The 17318-nt window shown below is 37.8% G+C and overlaps 2 protein-coding genes across 2 annotated transcripts; both read left to right on the top strand.

Annotated features, from left to right (window-relative positions):
• Positions 1–1188: 1188 nt before the first annotated feature.
• aco2 (aconitase 2, mitochondrial) lies at positions 1189–10070 on the top strand. The gene is made up of 17 exons (XM_087784989.1): positions 1189–1255; positions 3105–3247; positions 3357–3615; positions 3698–3790; positions 4524–4682; positions 4756–4906; positions 4978–5082; positions 5197–5288; positions 5578–5683; positions 5760–5917; positions 5999–6072; positions 6141–6252; positions 7221–7499; positions 7578–7769; positions 8830–8962; positions 9034–9155; positions 9224–10070. Exons 1-17 carry the CDS (start codon positions 1220–1222, stop codon positions 9353–9355), a joined length of 2346 nt encoding a protein of 781 aa, XP_087641115.1. The 5' UTR covers positions 1189–1219; the 3' UTR covers positions 9356–10070.
• A 1080-nt stretch (positions 10071–11150) lies between these two features.
• csdc2a (cold shock domain containing C2, RNA binding a) lies at positions 11151–16290 on the top strand. Its single transcript, XM_087783049.1, has 4 exons — positions 11151–11440; positions 12876–13144; positions 13213–13335; positions 14362–16290. The coding sequence occupies exons 2-4, from the start codon at positions 12963–12965 to the stop codon at positions 14522–14524; spliced, it is 468 nt and encodes a 155-aa protein (XP_087639175.1). The 5' UTR covers positions 11151–11440; positions 12876–12962; the 3' UTR covers positions 14525–16290.
• Positions 16291–17318: the final 1028 nt, after the last annotated feature.

Here is a 17318-nt window from a genome sequence, read left to right as displayed (position 1 = left end):
GTTCCGGTGTCCGGTCCTCCTCCTCCTCCCGCAGCTGCTGCCACAGCTGGAGGTGTGACGACAGCACTGACAATAATCCCAGCGTAGAAACTAGTTCTGATCGTTCAAATACAAGAGAAACCTATCTATCTTTGTTAAATTCAAACGTTAACTTTATCCTGCAACATTTAACATTTAATGTATGATCTTGATGTTCTGATTCAGAAAACGTTTTTATGTTTTGAATTTTTGTGTGTGGATACAATACAAAATGAATTCAATAAAATACAATACAATAAGTCACTCGTGCATTGAAGTTGGCATATAAAAAATACATAATTAAAAAAAAGAAGAAATAATTACAATTAAATTATTAAATAAATGAAGAGCTTTTTGAAAAATATTTTTTATTCTCTTTATTTTCACAAATCCATCACACATTTAACACTTTAATCTATTTTAAATTAAGAATTGCATTAAATTGAGCTGTTACTATTCTTTCTCTTTTGTTTTGCATATGTAGTATTTTTATGAATTTTTATAACGCATGGCATTTCTCATGTTTAATTATCGTATTTTTATGAGCTGGCTACATATGAAATAGAGAATACAGAATCAGAAATACTTTGGTAATTCACAAGGTTGATTTTTAGCTCCGTTCACAGCAATCGAAGACAGTTGGAAAAGTAATAAGTCTTTAATGTCTAAGATTGCCAGAACATACATGAGTAGAAAATATATTTTAAAAATCAAATATACAGTACATTTATTGTAAAAAGAAAATAAATAAGCAAAACTGACACAACATTAATGTACATTTAATTTAATGTGATATAATGTAACATGCATCAAATAAGTATATGTTATGTTACACATGAAGAATATTGCACTGGTGTATATACAGAACACACACCTTTTTTGTTTTGTTTTAATACTACATTTGTAAAAATAAAATAAAGCTCAAAAACAGCATCATAAAATAAATTCGATATACAAGTGTAATAAATGTCAAGGTGATGGTGAAAAAAAAGATTGATGTGAATATAAAATATTAAAAGGGAAAGGTTGGCACCAAGTCGTTAAAGGTCGTCTGTTGAAAACAGGATTTGTAGTGCCCCACTAGAGGGCAGCACCGTTCACAAGTGCAATTTGTCTGTTAGATGAAACAGCACGAAGAAAATATGGTAGGTATAAATACGTGACGTCACCTCCTCCCGTCACATCTTTGTCAGTGAACAAAATGGCAACCTACTGTCTCACTGTTGCTCGGCTTCAGGTAAGAGGCGCTCTTTCATTTTTACCTGCTTTCAGGCGAGCATACCTTCTGTCAGCTTCTTGTGTTGATGGTCCTTTTTCAAGCGAACATGGCGAGGAAGGATTGCGAGCGCAGTGCGTGTCTGTCGAGCAAGAACTAGCTGGTGAACGGTCAGCAGGCGGTTAGCCGGGTCACCGTGTCCCCGCTGACGCACCTCAGAGCACATCCACCACAGACTGCTTTGATAAGAATCAGGGAATTTAACAGCCGTAGACGGATTATAGATAATATAGGTTTTTACTAAAACCCCTCTTTTGTGCTGCTTTTCCCCTGTGGCCAGTCTGGAGCCTACATCGCAAGGTTACCCACAAGGTTAGCGGGACCAGGACGACAGCGTGTCCGAATTTCCAACTTCATTTATACTACAAGCGTATATTCACCATAAATGCCATTTATTTAGACAGAATTATAATTGTATTACCCGTGACAAACCTTGAATTTCGATCATTTTGGACGGATTTATTTATAAAGCCCTTTATTGCAGCTGCTCTCCAATGTCACCTTATATTTACTACTTCAGTAAATACTAGTTACTTTAGTTACTAGAACACGATTGACACATGACTTGGTAATAATAATAATAATTAATAATAATAATAATGACATTGCGCTATAATAACTATATGACGTTATATGTGAATGTTTATTTTACTTTAATTTATCTCTAAGAAATCCACCATAAATACTTGTAAAGAGTGAACATCAAGCCTGACCTCCGCCACAGTTCTTGATGCCGGACAATAAATGTCAGCTGGTCTCGAGTACCCAGCTGTCCTTTAACCTGTTTGTTAGCAACAATCTGCTTTTCAAAATAGACCTTCACCTTCGCTGTTTCCAATTACAAATGACAAGCTCTGTAAATCAATTGTCGTCCATTAAAAAAATTATGTTGTGTGACTTTACCTACAGGTTTTATTCAGAAATATCAGTTGTAAAAATAGTTATAGTTATTATACCATTTTGTCATAACTCGTTGATTTCAGTGGATTTAAAATCATTTGAAAGCAGGTCCTTTCTGACTATGGGTATTTTCTGTGGGAAGAGATTAAGTGTCTGTTTCTTAGGAAAGGCTCCGATGTCCAGCACTTGTGTTTTCATAACAAATGCTCCTCAACAGATATTTTTGACTTTTTCTTTAACACTGACCGTTTTCTGTAGGTCTTGTTTGGAATTATATCAGTGCCATCATAATATTAAATGGATATATTTAAGATTTTAAATGTTGAAACTATGATTTTTTTCAAATGTTGTTTAAGAATTTAATTATTTTTCCTAAATATTTGAATTCAATCATTTATATTATTATTGAAATGTTGAATTTAACCATTTAAATATTGAAACTAGGGTAGCGTTTTTTTTTTTTAATTAATTTAAAAATAGTTGGAATTACAATCAGAACTTTGTCTGTTTAAAAAAACTAAATAAATCAAAAACAACACAAATTCATTAATTTGGAAAATGTGGGGTTTTTTGTTTGTTTTTTTTCAATAAAAAAAAAAATCAAGCTTGCGATATAGGAATTATTTAATTATTCCATACAAATGAACTTTTCAAAATGAAAAAAAGAATCATATTTAATATATAATTTATTAATACATTGTTTCAAATATGTTTAAAACTTTAAAGAATATTTAAAGTTTCAACATTTAAACTGATACACTTCCATACTCTTGGCTTGTAATCAATCTTTAAACGCTATAGCTAAATATTTACTAACACAACGTTGTACTTGTCGGTAAAACATTAATGTTGTGAAAAGGGTTGCATGAGAAGTTTTTACTTAGCTAATTGGTATTGTTGTCATTTGCAGGTAGTTCTTGGCCATGGAGCTCGCCGTCTACACGTGTCGGCCGCCTACAGGGCATCGGCTAAAGTGTCCATGAGCCGCTTCGAGCCAAACTCCTTTGTCAACTATGAGAAGCTCCAGTCAAATGTTGATGTTGTGCGCAAAAGGTCAGAAAAATATCCTGCTTGTTAATCTATAGGTGTTAAGTCGTGACACGGGACTCATCTGATTTCATGTTCAAACTCGACAAACTGAACCTACTTGAACTTCTTTCAGACTCAACCGTCCTCTTACTCTGTCGGAGAAGATCGTCTACGGCCATCTCGATGATCCCCACAACCAGGACATCGACCGCGGCCGCACCTACCTGCGTTTGCGTCCGGACCGCGTGGCCATGCAGGACGCCACCGCACAAATGGCCATGCTCCAGTTCATCAGCAGTGGTCTGCCACGAGTGGCCGTGCCCTCCACCATCCACTGCGACCACTTGATAGAGGCCCAGACTGGAGGAGTCCAGGATCTCGCTAGAGCCAAGGTGAGTCTTGTGGTCAGGTCATCCTTTGTTTGTTTTTTTTCCTTTTAGGCTAATATGCTGTCGTTTCTTTAACTTATGTCAGGACGTCAACCAGGAAGTCTACAACTTTCTTTCGAGTGCAGGTGCCAAATACGGAGTTGGTTTCTGGAAGCCTGGATCTGGAATCATCCATCAGGTATTATTGTATTTCAATGACTGTGTAATGATCCAAAATTTTTGTCAGGAATCCTCATGGTAGACTCGATAACTCAAGTACTGTCAGTCATTACCTGAAGTGGACATTGTTTGCTGCACTTTATATGGACCTAGTGTTTATGTTTCATTATTTAATCTTAAATAATTTGCACGAAAGACAATATTCAGACCTGCTGGTTGAAACCAGATGTTGAATCTCAAACGCAGCAGAAAGTAATTGATTTTTATTTTTTTCTACATGTGATTTACACAGAAGATTTAATTAACCTTCAGGTACTAAAGCAAGAGGGTTGGACCATTACCTGACTTGACAAGACCAAAGTAAAGCTTAATTGAAATATGATATTGTACTGGACTGAGAGTAGTTAAATTAAATGTTTTCATCCAAACTAATTTGCATAAGTATTGTTTTCTAAGCATCTTATTTAGCAAACACTGGTTAATCTGTTTGCATTCAGTGTTTTATTTACCCTGCTGGACGTGTATTTGGAAAACACCCGTTTGCCTACAAATGGAAATGCTGGTGCATTGTTGCTGTTCATGTCAACTTTGATAGTTTTTTTTTTATTGTAAATGATTAAACCAACCACTTGAACTTGTGCCTGTAGTTGATTATATAATCTTAAAGAAAATGTAACCTTTTAGATATGAAAGGATTATGTTAAATTGTATAAATTAAGATCGATTTAAATATTTTTTTATTATTTCAACAGATCATCCTGGAGAACTATGCTTACCCAGGAGTCATGCTGATTGGCACAGATTCCCACACACCAAATGGTGGGGGTCTTGGTTCCATCTGCATTGGAGTTGGAGGAGCCGACGCCGTGGATGTGATGGCTGGAATCCCATGGGAGCTCAAATGTCCAAACGTATAAAAGCCGTCCTCATTTTTTGGAGAGTGTTTTTCCATTCGTAGTTTTCTGAAATATCTTGGTTCCATAGGTGATTGGTGTGCGATTGACCGGCTCCCTCTCAGGGTGGACCTCACCGAAGGATGTCATCCTGAAGGTGGCAGGAATTCTCACAGTCAAAGGAGGCACTGGAGCCATCGTGGAGTATCATGGACCAGGAGTTGACTCCATTTCCTGCACCGGTGGGTTTCTAAACCTCAGTGTGGAGACTTCCATGAACTCATAATCTTAACAATGTGTTTTTTCGGGTCAGGAATGGCAACCATTTGCAACATGGGAGCAGAAATCGGAGCCACAACCTCAGTATTTCCTTACAACCACCGCATGAAGACGTACCTGGAGAAGACCGGTCGTGGAGGTATACAAGATTGAATTAACTTCAACTCAAAGCATAAATCTATAATATGAAAATACTGTTAAGCTCTGAAGTAACTGCTGACAATGGCAATATTACTGATCTTTGTTTCCTCAGAAATCTCTGCTCTGGCTGACGAGTACGCCGATCTGCTGGTGCCAGATGAAGGCTGCGAGTATGACCAGACCATCGAGATCAACCTGGATGAGGTTACTGTTCAATTTTTAATTCCATATTCAGCAACTAGTAACATGTGTGTGTGTGCGTGAAAGAATTGTAGAACAGTGCATGGTCTTAACGTGTATGAAAAACACCAGGATTAGACGAGACAATCATATTACAACAAGGTTCTGGTGGATCCGTTTTGTCTACAGTGCAGTTACACGACTAGGTGAAGCCAGAAATATTACATAAACATTTGGTCTTTAACATGTTTGTTTGATATAATCAGCATTATGAAATGCAGGGTTTTAATTAAAAAGCCTTTGATTCCTTCAGCTGAAGCCCCACATCAATGGCCCCTTCACCCCTGACCTTTGCCACCCTGTGGCTGACGTTGGAGCTACCGCAAAGAAAAATGGCTGGCCCCTGGAGGTCAAAGTTGGTAAGTCATTGGATCGCATCTTATTCATCTGACTTGCTCCCGCACGATTGTAATGCATCTATTTGATGCTTTGTAGGTTTGATTGGCAGCTGCACAAACTCCAGCTACGAGGACATGGGCCGGGCTGCCTCTGTGGCAAAGCAGGCTCTGGACAAGGGTCTCAAGTGCAAAGCCCAGTTCACCGTAACTCCTGGATCTGAGCAGATTCGTGCCACCATTGAACGAGATGGATACGTGAGTTGAGACACACGCAGAAGGTTCCGTTTAACGTGAACTGGAAATGCTAAAAAATAAATCCATGTTTTCTTCACCTAGTCAAAGATCCTTGGTGATGTTGGTGGTGTGGTTCTGGCAAATGCCTGCGGTCCTTGCATTGGGCAGTGGGACAGGTAGGAGAAACTGATTTGCGTGTGAGACTCTGTCTGCAAAGACTCATTGTTGGGTGTTTTTCTTCCAGACGTGACGTGAAGAAAGGCGAGAAGAACACAATTGTTACGTCCTACAACAGAAACTTTTCTGCCAGGAATGATGCTAACCCTGCAACACATGCTTTCGTGACTTCCCCTGAGGTGAGATCATCTACGGCAGTGGTCCCCAACCTTTTCCGACTCTAAAACTACTTTTAAGTCTCAAAAACCTTTGTGGCCCACCTCAGACCCCATAGATACGACGGCATTATAATGCGTTCTCAGTGTCACATGTATAATAATCAAAGGAAAAACAATATAATGAAAAGAATATTTGAAAATGTTCAATACCCTTTTTTAACATTTCAAACATTGTATAATTTTATTTATATAATTACATCCACACTCCCACAAAAAAATGATACTATTTTGGAAATGATTTTGCAGCCCACCTGCAATACCTTCGCGGCCCACAGGTTGGGAATCACTGATCTACGGTATATGAAGTCAAACACATTAGGGATGGACTGAGTATTTTTTGGCTGAAAAAAGGTGACTAATACAAAAGCAAGTTGTAATTGTGACATCCACTTGACATCAGTGGGTTTTAAAAAATAACATTTTCTAGTTTTTCTAGTGTGCTTCTACGTCCTCACATGATCGTCTGCGTGTCAGATGAAGTGCTGGTAGTTTCATTTATTAATTTAAAAATTATAGTTAAAAAAGAATTGTTATTTCACAATTCTGACACTAGGTGGAGCCAAAAGTATTTAAAAATAATCAAATATAGGGCCTCTTAAATTTCAAAAAATTCACATTACATTGGAATGTGGTACAAAACAGATGTTGCTCTGTTAAATTGCTGCATTATATTAATTAAAGCTTTATTTCATTTGTTAAAATTGGAGTTGTTAATTTCGTCATGGGTCATTTATCATTGTGTGTCAGCTAGCATAAAACTGCTATCTATGCTCAAGAGTAAAAACTAAGAATGAGGCTCTTGGTTGTTAACCATGATGGTAATTAACTAACTTTAAGGAAATTAATTGTTTTGTAATGAGGCTGACTGGTTGTTTTAATTAACTTGTAAATATAGTATTGAATCTGATCCTTCTGACCGTCCTCCTCAGATCGTTACGGCCATGGCCATAGCAGGAACCCTGAACTTCAACCCTGAGACGGACTACCTCACAGCCCCCAACGGTGAGAAGTTCAAACTGGAGCCCCCTACTGGTGATGAACTCCCCGCCAGAGATTTTGACCCGGGCCAGGACACCTATCAGCACCCGCCAGTGGACGGCACCAGCCTCCGGGTGGACGTCAGCCCTCAGAGCAACCGTCTGCAGCTCCTTGAGCCGTTCGACAGGTGGTGCGGCACAGACCTGGAGGACTTGCAGGTTCTCATCAAGGCGAGTTCTTGCACACTTTCCTCCACTTTTGTAGCTGCCAGAGTTCCTACAACAACGAGGTCTTATTCCTTCTGACAGGTGAAGGGCAAATGCACCACAGACCACATCAGTGCTGCAGGACCCTGGCTCAAGTTCCGTGGTCACCTGGACAACATCTCCAACAACATGCTGATCGGTGCAGTCAACAGTGATAATGACGCAGTCAACAAGGTGAAGAATCTTCTGAATGGAGAATTCGGAGGCGTCCCTGATGTGGCTCGACACTACAAGGTGAGAACTCAAGGCTCCGCACTTCGTAACCTATGAAATACCTAAATATTTTTGTTGATTCTTTGTTTTTTAATCATATTATTTTATTAGTGAAACAAATCAAAATATTAATCTGTGATCTGCATCCAGAATCATCACTCGTGTCATTTCTTTCTATAACATAAACACAATTTGAAAATGTGGAAACATTAAGTCCCTTTTAAATGATGACACTTGCTGCTCAAAATGAAAGTTGTCTGAAACTAAAAAAGTCCTTAAATTCTGAAATGACGTATTATGGTAAATATTAGTACCACTCAAAGTATGGCTATTGTTATGTACTTTCCTCAATCTAGGCATTTCAAATGCTTGAAAGAATAATTAAATATCAACATATTGTAAATTTTGACTTGGTAATGACCATGTAACCGAATGTCAAAGTTATTGCGACAAATGATCAGTTTTATAATTATCACGGTGTTGTTGCAACCTGCTCAAAATGATTATGGTTTACTCGAAGGCATGGAAGTAACTTAACTTTGTTTTATATAGCAAGTAAACCAGTATGCAGCGATTTAAAACGACAAATTCTGTAAAGCGCTCAAAGGTACGTTCAGGTGTGTCTTTAATTTATATTTTCATTTTCAAAATCTAATTTATTTAGATTTCTTTATTGCCTTTACAGTGGTTGACCTTTTGCCATCACAACATCCTGTTTCAGCCTTGTTATTTTAGTTATAAAAGTATTTTGCCGAAAATACAATTCAGGGGAATTTTCAATATTAAATGTATTGTATCAAGCTGCAGGCAGAAACACCAAAGCTCTTTGACTTTTTTTAGTAGAACAGCAGATAAACTTAAAGGCATCAACATAACTTTGTAGGAGGCTCGAAATACCGCACCCACCTCGCGTCTAGTTCCAACTAAACTGAACTCCCATAATGCCTTTCTGCACACTGCTTTGTTAAGTGATTTAAATTATGTTAAGTCTATGTTGCTTCGTCAAAAGTGATCAACACTTTAGGTTAGCTGGCTGGGCGGCAAAGTATTACAAGAGCTTGAATGAGTTTGTTGTGTGCAGGCTAAGGGTGTGTCATGGGTTGTCGTTGGCGACGACAACTACGGTGAGGGTTCCAGCCGAGAGCACGCCGCTCTGGAGCCGAGGCACCTGGGAGGACGAGCCATTATCGTGAAGAGCTTCGCCAGAATCCACGGTGCTTCATCTACCTGAAGGTTCACCGAAGACATGATCCACTTATTCACAAGTTGTTGGTTCTGTTTGTAGAGACTAACCTGAAGAAACAAGGCCTGCTCCCCCTGACCTTCAACAACCCCTCAGACTACGATAAGATCCGCCCAGACGACAAGATCTCCATCAAAGGACTGAAAACCTTCACTCCAGGAAAGGTGAGGATCCAACACGTATGTGAGGGTGTGATCAGTGGTTCTGGTGTGTAACATGTGTGTGTCGTCAGCCTCTGAGCGCCGAGGTGAAGCACAGCGACGGCAGCGTGGACACACTGGAGCTCAACCACACCTTCAACGAGACGCAGATCGAATGGTTCCAGGCCGGCTCCGCCCTCAACAGGATGAAGTCCTTGCAGTAAAGAAGATGAAAATGTGTGAAGAAGAGCAGGGATGAATTATTAATCATAGTTCTTCAATAATCTATCCTAACATTGCAGGTTAGATTCATCCGTGTTGTGTTTACCTGAATGTAGTTTCAGAGGCACTAACGTTGACAACATATTGCTCCTGCTGACGTTACGCAGTTAAATCATTGAGTCCGGGTTTCATTTAATCACATCTGCTAGCCTGTTGTTCAAGTCCCTCTTCTGGGTCAAGAATACAAACTGATTTTAAGTTGTATTATGAAGCAAAACTCTGTTTTTTGTGATCATTCTGACCATTTTCAAGAACGTTGACGGAATTCAATGACTGCAGTTCTACCGTTGCTCATCGACACTCTTGCCATCAAGCACAACCAATTGAGAAGGTCATCAAACAATGTTGTTCCGGTTTTATATATTTATATTCAATCAATTCAGCCTCTGCTTGATTTTTAGCAAGACTTCGTTCCTGCTCTGAAGGAAGAGTCATGTGTCCACTCGTCATTATTTGTGTGCAACAGTTGAACCAAATTATGAGAAATAAAAAGATGACCGTTGACTGATTAGTTTGGAAGTGGAAAACAAGAGTGATGTGTCGTCTGCTCACATGCTTTGTGTAAAGTGTACAAACTTGTATTTGGTTCTCCCCCCAGATGATCTTTTACGTTACAGAAATGCCTGTGGATTGTAAAATAAAAGTCACACATATTTACTTTGTTTGTTCATTTTTCCCCCCCAAAAAATGTAATTCTTTTTAAATCACTTAACTTATTTAAGGATTTTTGCATAATACTGAGTGATTAATTAAAAATATGATTGATTACTTATTTTGTCGTTTAAAACATTTGAGAAAACAAAATTGTAGGGACATCAATCAAACATGTATTGTACTTGTAGAAGTTTCTGTCGTTAGTTCTGTTTGTGTGAATAAAAGTGTCTGCACAACGATTACAAGATAGGTGGAGATAGTTCACAACTATAAGTACCTCGGTGTGTGGATGGACAGCAAACTGGACTGGTCCTGCAACACAGACCATGTATATAAGAAGGTTCAGAGTAGACTGTACTTTCTGAGGAGGCTTCGATCATTTAACATCTGCAGGAAGCTCCTCTGCATGTTCTACCAGTCTGTGGTGGCCAGTGTTCTATGCTGTGGTGTGTTGGGGTGGAAATGTGTCCAAGAGGAGTGTCAACAGGTTGATCAGCAGGGCTGGCTCTGTGGTTGGAATGAAGCTGGACTCACTGGTGACAGTTGCTGAGAGGAGATCATTGAACAAACTTCTGTCCATCATGGATGATGACAGTCATCCTCTGAACACTGTCACCAGTGAGCAGAGAAGCAGAATGAGTGCACGAATGCTCCAACCCAGGTGCAAAACTAATAGACTCAGGGACTCATTCATTCCTCGGGCTATTAAATTGTACAATTCTGAGCTCGGGGGCAGGAGTGGAGTGAGAGTATCTGGATGTTCTGTTCTATGTTAGTCTTTGTATCCTTTGTCGTTTTTCTTTGACCTATGTTCTTTATCTTTATCTTTAGACTTAGATTGTGTCATCTTGTTCTTTCTCTTTATGTTCTTCTTGTTTTTTTTTTATTATTATTATTTTTTATTGTTTATGAAAAATTGCTGGCTATTGGAAAAAAACTATTTCCCGAAGGAGACCTTCTGAGGGATCAATAAAGTTTTACCTTACCTTACCTTACCTTACAACAAAAAACATATACAAGTATAACCAGTATCATTCCAGCACAATAACTAGTGTATTACGTTTTTAATGCATTTCTCTGATCATTTCATTGAATTCCAATAATTAAGAAAAAATACTTCTGACTTTCGTTAATTCAACTTCATCCAAACACAAGTGCAGGAACAGTGGAGCCTCCACCCTGACAAAGAGCGAGTGTGTGAATCGAGCCCCGTCACCCCCTCCTTTCTCCCCGCCCTCCCTCCCTCCCCCCGGCTCTCTCACCCCGCCTGCTCCCACAGCATCCACTCACTTATTCCCCACATGTCCACCGCTCTCACCAGATTACATCACACCCGTGTCTCGGCCCTGCGACACCGACGGTCGTCCGCCCCGGTAAGTCGTCGTCAAGCGAGCATGTTATAGCGGGTGTTGAGACTCGAGGAGCAGGTGGTCGTTGTGTCTGCTCCACCCGGGAGGTGGGCTGCGGCTTCATGGTGACACAGCACGACCGGCTCGACTGTCGTTTTCTCCGCCAACATCCTCGTTGTTCCACGGCGGTCACACCCGGAGCACCCGCCGCCCTTTGTTTTATGGTCTGTTATTCTGGAAGATTCTACGACGATCTGTTCCTCGGCTTTTATTTTGTAGTGAATTATTAACGCGCTTCCTGTGTCACTGCGCGTCTGGAGATGGGCGGACGTGTCCCCCATGTTGTTGAGGAGGAACTTCTTCCCATCTCTCCCTCCTCCATTCCTTCATCTCTCCCTCCTCCATTCCTTCTTCTCCTCCATCTGTCTTCCTGACATCTCCACCAGTCACTCTAGAACCTGTGGCTGCTTCTTCTTTTCATCCTTATTTTAAAATATAATCTTCCTTCAATCCATCCTTCCTTCATTTGATGATACATAGTGTGATCAAATCACACCGAAAGAAAAGTTATTCCTTCCATGTCTTGCTAAAATCTGGAGAACAATCATATTAATGACAACAATAACGTGTATCAATAATAACAGCAAGAAGATTAGATAAAGAACAGAAAGATTAATTTATTATCATTTCAGAATTCCTTTATACATTTATTTTTTTAGCATTGAATTATTTTTATTTAATTTTTAAATCGTTATTTTCAATGTTTTTATTGAAAGGTTTAAAATATATATATATTTATTTTTAATCGAAATGAATCGTTTTTTTTATTAGTTTGATACTCTAATTTCAACAATAAAAGTTTTTTTTTTAATATAAATTAGTAGTTCAATTCAATATAAGAATAAAGTTATAACTGTTTTATACCAAAAGAATGAACTTCCAATCACGTGACGACGTACAAGCACTGGCGTGTCAACTCATCAATGCACTAGTATTGTCTGGTGGCGCTATTATAACAGCATTATTCTATTGAATTGAAAAGGCTGCGTATTTACATCATTTAATTGTGAATTGTTGGAATTTAAATACTTTTAATACAAAACTCTGTGTAAAAAAATTAATGAAAAAATTAAAAAAAATAAATTTTTAAAGTAACAAATTAAACATTTTGATATACATTATTTAATTCAATTTACTCTGAAAAAATCTCCACTAACAATAAAACAAATGACCATCAACCATGAATATTGTGATGGCAGTGATACACATCCCTTCCTTCCCTATCTCTGAGCAGACATATTAGCAGCCATAAGATCCAGTTAATGAAGCGTTCTAATGAAAGAGCCGTCGGTGGAGGAGATGAATAATTCATCTGACACGTTTATGCCTCGTCATCCCTCGCTCACTTCTCCTCCACTACATGTTGTCAACACAGCTGTTTATTGTGGTCTGTTTCCAGGTCTCCCTGACGGTCCTCCCCTCCGGAAGCTGTCATGCAGCAAGTGTAGCTTCGCTTCTGTGTTGGTGAAAACAAAAAAAAGTCAAAATGTCCGACCCAGGCGCGTCCTCCCTGACGGATCCTTCGCTGCCCCTCACCTCCCCCCGCACTCCCCTGCAGGTCTCCTTCCCTTTCCTACGAGAGGGCAGTCGGATCTGGGAGAGGAAACCTCCCCAGGGAGGGGAGCTGCCCTCCCCCATGCCCACCAAGCGCACCCGCACATACTCGGCGTGAGTCACATGACCGCGACCTTCTGAGGCTCCGGCCTGGTTTTAACGTTCCACCACTTCCTCTGCAGGACAGTACGGGCCCGGTCCAGTCCGGTCTATAAGGGCGTGTGCAAGAACTTCTCCAGATCCCAGGGTCATGGATTCATCAAGCCGTGTCACGGTGGCGAGGACATTTTTGTTCACATTTCAGAGTAAGAATCTGTCAAATCTCATTCAGTTTTCAGCTGTCAATCATTAGTTATGATCCTCATATATGTAAGCGTATCAGTGCCATTCTGATTCTGTTTTTTTTTAATATTGTCGTTTTTCATGCAATACATAATATTCCTAATAAAATAATTCAACTAGTTCTATATAATATTTAATATTCAAAGGCTATGAACGAACAGAGTATTAATTTTCCAAAATGTATTTTTTTAATTATTGTAATTACAATATCAAACTGTGTAAACATAGAACTTTAACAAAAAAAAAGATCAAATGGCTTCAAAGTTTATTTTGAAATATATATGAGTTTAGAAATGTAAAAATAATGTTAAAATACATACAGTATACAATGCTTAATACATTTGAAGAAAATAAAGGGTGGCACTATTATATTTGATTTTTCTTTTCATTACTTTATTTAAAAATAATTTAAATCTTTCCATAAAGATTTTTTTCTTTTTATTCAATTATCTCAATATTAAATAAAGGAATTATTGAATTCAATCGTTTTAACCAGTAATTCAATGAATTGAAAAGCGACACAATTTCAATATTAAAAAGAAATCAGTTTAAAAAAGTTTCAAACATTTGAAATGCTAAATTCAGCTATTTAATATTTCCATGGCACTGATGTAATGTAGAAAATCGATTTTTAAATTATTAGAATGAGATAATCAAACTATTTGTACAAAAGAAAACATTTTTGAAATAAATAGATTATTGAGTTAAATGATAAAAAAAAACATTATTTAATGCTTAACCCTTGTGTAATCTCAGGGTCAAGTGACTCGAAGGCTCGATAACAAATGTGTTTGTGGTATCCCTTGTGTTGCCTCTGACCAAATTTGTCTTCGGGCCTCCGGCTCACCCTGACCCTGCAGTAACCCAAGGATAAAAAAGACAAACATTGGGCTTATTTCTGCAATTTTGAAGGCAAATATTAATCTTCTTGTCTGTGTAGACAGTATTAGGTCATGGTTCATTAAGGTGTTGCTTGTTGTCCTGTGCAGTGTGGAGGGGGAGTACGTGCCTATGGAGGGGGACGAGGTGACCTACAAGGTTTGTCCCGTCCCTCCCAAAAACCAGAAGATCCAGGCGGTGGACGTAGTCATCACCCACCTTAACCCCGGCACCAAGCACGAGACCTGGTCCGGTCAGATCATCAGTTCCTAGACTCTTGTTCTGCTGAATGTAAATTCTAGGTCACCATGTTTTGCTTTGTATAGCTAGCAAATAGAACAGTGTCATGTTAAGCTGCATTCATATCTAAATTTGTTGTTTTGTTTAAATAGGACACCACTGCCCGTAGCAAATTAACTGTAGATAGAAAGTAACTTTGTTTTGCTACATTTTAGTGTTTATTCACAATAATATTACTCGCTGTAGTTCATTCTAAAACCTAGTTAAGCTGCCTTGCTAGCATAATGGCTAGTTGTTAGCACGTGTGCTAAGAGGTGATCGGGACCATGTTATCGACAAACATGACAATCAAATTCATATTCAGTGGAATTTAAACACTGTAATACATCAACATTTTGAAGCTAGCAGTAGTGTTGACCAATCTGTTATTATTGTGTGTAAAACTGCACTTTTCAACTGACATTTGAATCAGCAACATTGAACTTGTAACCGTTTTCTGCTCCTATGACGGCCACGTGTTTCTCTGGTTACGACAGAAAAACCAGGCCCGAGGGTCAAGAGAGCCATTATTTGAGGTACGATGCAGACAGATTTGAAAAGTAAAAAGGAATGTTCAAGTCATAAGGGAACACTAAAAAACCCTCACAGCTAATGATGGTTATGTTGCTGTAAATGAAGAGGCTAGAGATGTGTGCTTACATTAGCTTAGCCTAGCTTAGCTTAAAAAGCAACAACGATATCCTTGTGTGCAGCCAAGATGTCAATTAGTACAATACTTTCCCCCCATAAATAAAGAGGGATTTTTAACTGTTCAAATGATTTAGCATTGACTAAAATACAGACAATTCTTTAAAACAACAACAACAAAAATAACCCAATACAAAATCACTTGTTAGCTTAGCTGCAACCGGTTGGTAACCCAGACTAGCATTGTAATGAATAGCAGGGGTTTGAATGATTTAAAACCACTATTTTATGACCAATTAATGAACATCAGTTTTGAACTTTTCAATTAATTTTGAGTTGCTTTTTTGGCAAATGTGTCCCAAGTGTCCTGAAAATGCTAAAATGATTCTCTTATGCAATGGACAAGATGACAAATTGCTTTAAAATACTTGTATTTCAACATGACTGAATCTTTTTCTACTGCTCACGTCACAGCAGACTACTTTTGATAACTGTGTCGAGTGATTGAAGTTATTGAACAATATGAAGTTTAAAAAGAGAAGCCATTAAACCGCAGTTAAACAGCAAAATAAATAAAAAATTACACTATTCTGATTAGAAAGTTTTAAAAGCAACGTAAATCTGAGCAATCATACTGATGTCATACAGATTAGTTTTAACGCTTTTATATATTTCTGGTAAGGTTTAGAGTTTGTTAAATAACCAAGAGTCTTGTTTAGGTAACTTGTTACTCGAGGATGTGAAGCTGTTTTTTCAATCTTCCAATGTGGTTCAGGTTACAGCAAATGACTGTCAATGTCTTATTTTGTCAATTTAATGGCGGATTGTTCATGAGCCTAACTCTATAAACTTGCATTTCTTTCAGTGTGTAAAACATTAATTTCACTGATGAATCCTCACCAGTCTGTATTTTAATGTGTCTGACCTCACTTGGCAAGTAAGGTCAGAACTGCGCGTTCAATTTGTGTTATTATGCAATAACAATATTTGAAGTTTGTTTTTTGTATATTGTTAACTCATCGTTGCAATTGTGTGTTAACACGCTATTTCCTTTTTTTAATATGGGAGGTATGTGCTGCCCATTGGAAAGGAAGTAGAATAAAATATGAATTTACAAATGTGTCTCTGTCTGTCACTGATGGTTAACTGACTTAATATAGGACGTCTATTTTAGGATCCCTTCTTGACACTGACACAGTTCTGACTGTCTGTGCAAGTATGACTTCCACTACTTCCACTAATCCTTGCCCAAAATCACTGACTCTGTCTCTGGAAGAGTTTAGAACAAAATACTTTCAGAATGAGTCATTTCTCTACTCAACAATGACTACACACCATTGTTGGAAAGTAATTTGCTTTTGTTAATTGATAAAGAATTGTTTAGATTAATGTTTGATCAAATATTTTTTATTTCGAATTATTTGTTTTGTATTTATGAAATAATTACTTTGGCATTGGTAGCATTTATTTGGATAACAATTATATTCATGATATAGTATTTTTTTTAAACTTTAAATAATAGCTCTGAAATTAATATAATTTGGTCATCACTTCAATGACTTTGATTGAACTGTTTTTGTCTGTATTTATACTTAGTCCACCTCAAAACTCAAAACTGGTCACGTTTATCTTGTGAAGTTTTTAGGGGTGTTCAATTTTAACATTAATTTATCACAGTCATAATTGTGGGTAATTTGTTTTCTTTTAATTTTAATGGAACTTAAATATTTTAGTTTTGCTTTTTGCCTTTTTTGTAAAATGACTTATTTGTGTTGGTTATGTTGGGGTCGAAAATCCTGACATTGATGTATCTGGTGAATCAGATAATACTTTTTATGTTTTAACTTACTGGAATTTATATATACCTTGAGATAACTTTGTTATGATAAGACACTTTAAATAAAATTGAAGTGAATTGAATTAAATACCTGATGTTTGATTATTATTTTTAAATAATTTAACAGAACAGAGCACATCAATATTCAACCCTTCTGGTGAAACTTAAAGTTACAGACAAAACTCAAAGAGAGAATAATGTAAATGAAAACGTTATCTGTTCAAGTCTGTTTAAAACTATACATTACTATAAAGAATGTGTTTCTTATATATCAATATTTTATCTAATAAAATAGATACTTAA

This window comes from Callionymus lyra, chromosome 2 (genome assembly GCF_982586985.1).
Source record: "Callionymus lyra chromosome 2, fCalLyr1.hap1.1, whole genome shotgun sequence".
Taxonomy (NCBI): domain Eukaryota; kingdom Metazoa; phylum Chordata; class Actinopteri; order Syngnathiformes; family Callionymidae; genus Callionymus; species Callionymus lyra.
The sequence above is the reverse complement of the archived record's forward strand: the minus strand, read 5'-3'. Positions and strand labels throughout refer to the sequence as shown.